At 41.4% G+C, this 6,262-nt stretch overlaps 1 protein-coding gene across 1 annotated transcript in view; it reads right to left on the bottom strand.

The window, feature by feature from the left end:
* FAT2 (FAT atypical cadherin 2) overlaps positions 1–6,262 on the bottom strand; it is a 104,160-nt gene that overhangs the window by 36,766 nt on the left and 61,132 nt on the right. The window contains exons 14-16 of the mRNA XM_006893740.1: positions 5,833–5,970; positions 5,108–5,251; positions 810–1,007 (exon numbers count right to left, since the gene is read on the bottom strand). Of these exons, the coding sequence (XP_006893802.1) occupies positions 810–1,007; positions 5,108–5,251; positions 5,833–5,970 (480 nt within the window). The remainder of the gene's footprint in view (positions 1–809; positions 1,008–5,107; positions 5,252–5,832; positions 5,971–6,262) is intronic.

Here is a 6,262-nt window from a genome sequence, read left to right as displayed (position 1 = left end):
GTGTGTCCTTTGCCATTCCCTATCACTCCTCCCTGAGAGAGACTTCACCCTGATTCATAAGGAAAAGGGGGTGGCGTATTCTCTTAGCTACTTCCTGCTGAAAAGGGACGCTGTAGCTTTCCTCTGCTCTATTCTTAGCAGCTCACACAGGACGTGGAATATGGGAGATGTTCAATAAATACTTGTTGAAAGACTGACTGACTGAATGAATGGCTGACTGATTGGAACAATGCATCATCTCCAGCTGAGAGAAGGTTGTATAAAAGTCAGGTCAATATGACTCGAGATTTAAGAAAGGAATTATGGCAAATGAAGTTGAGAAGTTTGATGATCATCTTGGTCCTTGTTTCTTGAACAATTCTCACACAATCACACATATGCATAAATGTGCTTATCTAAGCCCTGCAGAATTCTGGGAGGCAAGTCATGTCGGCACAAAAGGTTCTGAGAGCTGCCTTGGCCAACTTCAAGCTGTTAGAGCCAGAGAGCAGAGGCTAAGTATTGGACTTTAGGTTCAGAGCACTTGGGTTTGAAGAAGTTTGCTTCTGCTACTTATTTGCAGTTTTTCTTTAAGCCAGTGACTTAACCTCTCTGTGCCTCAGTTTTGTTATCTGTAAAATGGACGTGACAACCATACCAGCCTTGAAGTACGTTAGGAAGATTTAATGCAGTGATGTCTGGGCAGTTCTTCACCCAAAGCTAACACATAACCCATGCACTTTCCCCCTTAATCATGAAGCACTGGCAGTACTGTTTCCAGCACATTCACTGTCCCCCTGGCTACCACCAGGGCCCAGCACATCTCTCACCTCTATCTGAAGCTCATACCACTCCTGTGCCCTTCTGCTCAGGCCTGCAGTGGTTACCAGCCACCCTTCTGGGGTCACACGGAAGGCAGATCCAATGTTTCCCTTGGTGATTTGGAATGAGTAAGGAGGCCCATTCTCTGGGGAGTCTGGGTCACTCAGGATCAGTTGCAAGACTTTGCTGCCAATGGGGGAGTTCTCCTGAGAGAGAGAATGACAGAAAACCAAAGAGCAAATTAGTCCAGGTCCCTCTTGTTAAGAATCCCTGGATCCTCTTAGCTTGCCTGAATCCTCAGCACTCTGACTGTGTCCAGGCTGTGTTTGAACCGCAAGTTCATATTCATCTATTCTGCCTTCACTTTGAGTTGGTGACTTCTGTTAGTCCACACCTGGAGCTCTCTCAGGGCGCTCCCGGATCTTACCAATCCAGCCCATTCAGACTTGAAGGGTCGTTAGAAACCAGAACACTCTATTTGTTAATACACGGTGTGATGGGTTGCCCAGTGTTATACAACTGCTGAATCATAGATAGAAGCAGTTCCTGATATTTATGTAAGAAGTCCTTGAGTGGTATAATCAGTTGGTGGTTCAAATCCACCAAGGGAAAAAGGTTGAATACACATAGGGACACCTCAAAAGAAAGGCCTGGTGATCTGCTTCTGACAGGTCACAGCCTTGAAAACCGGGGTGCACTTCTACCTTCCCCAGATGGGATTGCCCTGAGTTAGGATGAAGATGATGGCAACTAGTTTGGTGTTTGGTTTAGGGATTCATTTGGGGAGTTTGTAATCTGTAGGATCAATTTAACACCTTAAATAATTTCTCACATAGAAGACTAATGCAACACAACTTCAATGAGAAAGTTAGAGATGATTCAACTAAGAAAACTATATCCTCTGGGTATTGTTTCAGTCTTGTTCTAACATGAAAATTCTATACCCTATAACACAATAATTATCAAGCTGTTTCTAGTATAACATTTCCCATGAATAGAATCTTATAATCAGAAATGAATGTTTGCTCATTCAGCAGCTGTTCTTCCTCCTTCCTTAAATACCTCCGTTTCATTTAAGTGTAGGGTGGCAGTCACTGCAGGGAAGACGTGGCCCTCCAAAGAAGAGATAGACTCTGACTGGTCTTAGTCAGCTTTAATCAGCTGATTCCCTGAATCTGATTTAGGCTTAAGAGTGAACATGATTGAATTGAGCTCCCATAAAGATAAGTGCAAGTCCTGATCCTTGTACCTGTAAATACAACACTATTTGGAAGTGAAGGGTTCCTTTTGCTGTGCTGGTGAGGTCATACCAGAGTAGGCTAGGTCTCAGGCTGAGCCTTTCTGCCTGGTGTCTTATAAAAAGGACAGAACAGGCACACACAGAGGGAGAAGATAGATGCTGTAAGAGGACCTGTCTACAAGCAAAGAAATGCCAGAGATTGGCAGCAAACTCCAGAAACTAGGAGAAAGGCACACAGAAGAAACTGGCACAGGTGAGAACTTGATTTGGATTTTTTAGCCTCCAGCACCAGGAGAAATAAAGTTCAATTCTTTTTTCCCCCCTAAAGAAGTAAGAGTGGCATCCAATTCTGAAATAGCTCGCCTCTGGAAACTCTATGAACTTGGAGAAATAATGGAAGTGATACAAGTGTTCAGGTCTTTTGTTCACAAGGTCACTATGAGTTGTCCATGACTCAACAGCACTTACCAACAACATAGAGAGAGCTCTGTTGGCCTCGTGGGTAGAAAGTGATGCTACCAAGCCAAAGATGGGTGATTTTAATCTGCAGCCCTCGGGCCTGGTTTTAATTGGTTTTGGTTAAACAGTCTTCTAAGTGGTATAATACTGGTCTGTCCATTTGCTGTACAAAGGTAACTCGTGGTTGCGTTGATGCTAAACACTGTGACACTGAGGTGTCAAATGTGACAACGGTTACCCATGGTGGACAGAGTTTGGTGGAGCTTCCTGATTAAAACAAGCTTGGAAGCAGAAGTGGAGTCCAAATCTGAAATAGCTTGCCTCCGGAAACTCTATGAATGTGGAGAAACATTTAAAGTATACAAGTGTTTGGGTCTTATGTTCAGAAGGTTGCTATGAGTCGCCTACGACTCGACAGCACTTAACAAGAACAACAACAACCAAGCATTATTTGATATTTTGGTTTTTTTAATTGATATTTTAATGAAAGCTTACAGAGAACTTGTATTTCCATTCTTTGAGACAAATCGTGTTTGGTGTTTGGAATTTTTATGTACAGCAGCACTAAATAACCAAGAAAATTTATAATCTGATTTGACCCTGGAGAAGTCTACCATGTGGGAGATTTAAAATTATTTCTCCTTTGATAACACAAAAACCAAGCACCACCGTTTTCTTCAGGGATGGAAGGTGAAGTTACATGCAGCAGAGATGACAGCCCAGCATTCTAATTACAAATACATGACCATATCTTTGCATATGGCATGATTATTGCCAGCTCTGCATTCAGTGATCCCTTCTAAACATCTCTTTCCTCATAGAGGTACATCTTATTTTGTTGTCATTTATTTCATTGTGCTTTTCAGATATTACATTTTTTTAAAAAAATTTAAAAAAAAAACCAAAAAAAAATATGAGTTTGTGATAACCCTATGTCAAACAAGTCTATTGCTGTCATTTTCCCCCAACTGTATGAGTTCATTTCATGTCTCTGTGACACATTTTGATATTTCAAACATTTCACAATGTTAATGTACACTTTAATAGATCACAGTATAGGGGGGGAAAACCTTATAAGTTTCAAATGCACTAGGAAACCAGAAAAACAGATGTGGTTCACTTTACTGCTATATTTGCTTTATTATAGTGGTCTAGAACAAACCCACATTATCTCTGGAGTATGCCCATGTCAGTCACCCAAACAAACACAGGCAATCACTGTACCTGCCCTTCTTTATAGGTAGTGCTGGGGGTAGAATTTTAAATATTCCAAAAGTTTACGTTGATATTTTTCATTCAACTGTTTTCTCTATCTCTCATTGTCATTGCATTGGAATGAACCTATAGCTGGCCCTCCGTTGGGTTTCCAAAGCTGTAAACTGCACTAGAGGGACTTGCTCTCAAGAAGCTGCTAGTAGATTCGAACCACCGGAGGATACGGCCTTTTGGTTAGCAGTGCAATTCCCTATAAACTACATCATCAGAATGTTCTAAATGACAGCTTAGTGTCATTAAATCAACATTTTCCTTTGGTTTTGTTTTATTACTTTTACACTTATAAAGACATTCCCATGTGGATATCAGCTAAGTATTAATATCTTCTCTGAGTTTATTAAAGATGGTATAACTTGTAAATTAAACTTTATCCTATACAAATTTTTTTAGTGTTAGGAACAGTTCTTAGTCGGTACCTACAAATTAGTCAAGCCTACTTTTTAGTCAATGATCCAATCTTCTTAACACCAAATGTTTAATAAAGTATGATTTTGTTCTATTGATTGGTATTATATTCTCTATCATGTACACACTCACAAAATTAAACTAAAAGCAAGATTGTTCAAGAGAATCCCTGGCCTGTTTGCCTATGAAGAGAGTTAGACAAGGATGTGATGCTTGGAGCAATAGCCATCATCATAAGCTACAGCCGTCGGCATCAGCTATCGCCAACCCGGAAGGAAAAGGCAAAGAATGTTACCTAAACCCTGACATAATTTTTCAGATGAAATAACCAGTTCTGGAAATGGAATTGCCCATCCTTATCCTTCCTGTTATGTGAAATAATAAATCTGAGTTATTCAATGCACTTTTAATCAAATATTATCTTATTTTCAGCCAAAGTATCCTTATTCAAACCCATAATTTATAAAATATGTAGAAGTGGGATAAGCTGTACTAAAGCAGAACAGGGCCCAGCACTGTATGATCTACTTCTTTATCTTCTCACTCCTTAAATTTCCTGATAATATCTAATGGATATTAGACTCCTAAGACTCTCTCCAAATACTGTTTTCATACCACTGGTCTGTTGAGATAGTCTGGGATCTTGAAGGCCTCCTAGGTTTAAATATACAGTCTATGGTACTTTCCTGTTCCTCTATTTGATGTTGTTAAAGCCCCACATAAGATAAGAGATGTGTAAGAGCCTAGCACAGCAATTTTTAAAAATTCCATAATGCACAATTCCTTTCAGCAGGGTATGTTGCCCTTGGGGATATCAATGGGCAAGGTGGACTTGTTTGACAGATTGATACAACTGTTTAGCACCTATAGCCAGGCAGGAAAAGAAGGAAAGCTGGCCTCCGAAGGTCTCTGGAAGCTTGTCCTTACCTGGACAGTGGTGCTGTAGTTGAGCTGGAAGAATCTAGGTGAATTATCGTTGACATCAACCACTTGGATATCGATGTCAGTGTCCTCATGGAGTGGAGGCTTTCCATTGTCTGTGGCACGAAGTCTCAGCAAGTATTTAGTTGTCTGTCCCAAGATGTCCAGTGGAAAGTTAGCAATGATCCCCTCAGATCTACCCCTGTCTTATCTCTAATGTTTTCAGGAAGATAAGATGGACACTACCCTCTGTCCTCCCCCATTGCTCACCCATAGTATTTTAAGGGTTTGGGTTTTAAAAACAAACAAATATAGTTTTTACTTTAACCTCAATGATTTATTAGCTATGTAACTTTAAACAGGTGGCTAAACCTTCTGAACATAACAGCTGAACCAACTTCTTAGGATTAGTTTGAGGATCAAATGGGACAATGTACATAAAACACTTCACAAAATCTCTAGCACAGAGCAAATACTGCATAGTAGCTGTTACGGTCATATAATGGTGGCTGGTCAACAGTGAGAAGCTGGCCTGAGCCCCTTCTAATTGGGTGAAGATTTAGAGTCTATCAGCCTCACACTGCTTCTGGTCTCCTCTCTCAAAGAGGACCCTCAAGAAACTCTGGAAAGTGATGAGGACTGAGCATTGACTGAGAGTCATCCCTGGGCCCACAGTAGGGCTGCCTCTCGATTCTGGTGAGGTCAGCTGGAGTCTCTCCGCTTCAACTCACCTGCTCCCAGTCCAGGGCCTTGGCTACCTGAAGTTCCCCCTTCTTGGGGTGGATGGTGAAGTGCCCAAGTTGGTTCCCTCCTACCAGGCTATAGGTGATGGCACTGTTGAGGGGCCCATCTTCATCAGTCGCTGATACCTGCATTGAACGGGGGGATCAGCAGACTATGAATGAGGAACTAGAAAAGAACTTTGCTCCCATTACATGGGGTTGGTGGTCCTTGGACCAGTCACCCTGCCCATAGAATCTCTTCATTCACATCTTAGTGTCGACCGGATCATGCCACAGTTCATTCATTTAGTCATCCATGCATTTACTCATGCTGACAACGGGCTAGGTCTTGTGTTAGGTAGTAGGAAAGTGCCACACAGAATATGTCCTCAGGGAGCATGATGTTTAATATCATGCTATCATAATAACTCTAATTTGG

Source organism: Elephantulus edwardii, unplaced genomic scaffold (assembly GCF_000299155.1).
Source record: "Elephantulus edwardii isolate Elephantulus edwardi_28Jun2011 unplaced genomic scaffold, EleEdw1.0 scaffold00130, whole genome shotgun sequence".
NCBI lineage: Eukaryota > Metazoa > Chordata > Mammalia > Macroscelidea > Macroscelididae > Elephantulus > Elephantulus edwardii.
This window is presented reverse-complemented; position numbering and strand designations above follow the sequence as displayed.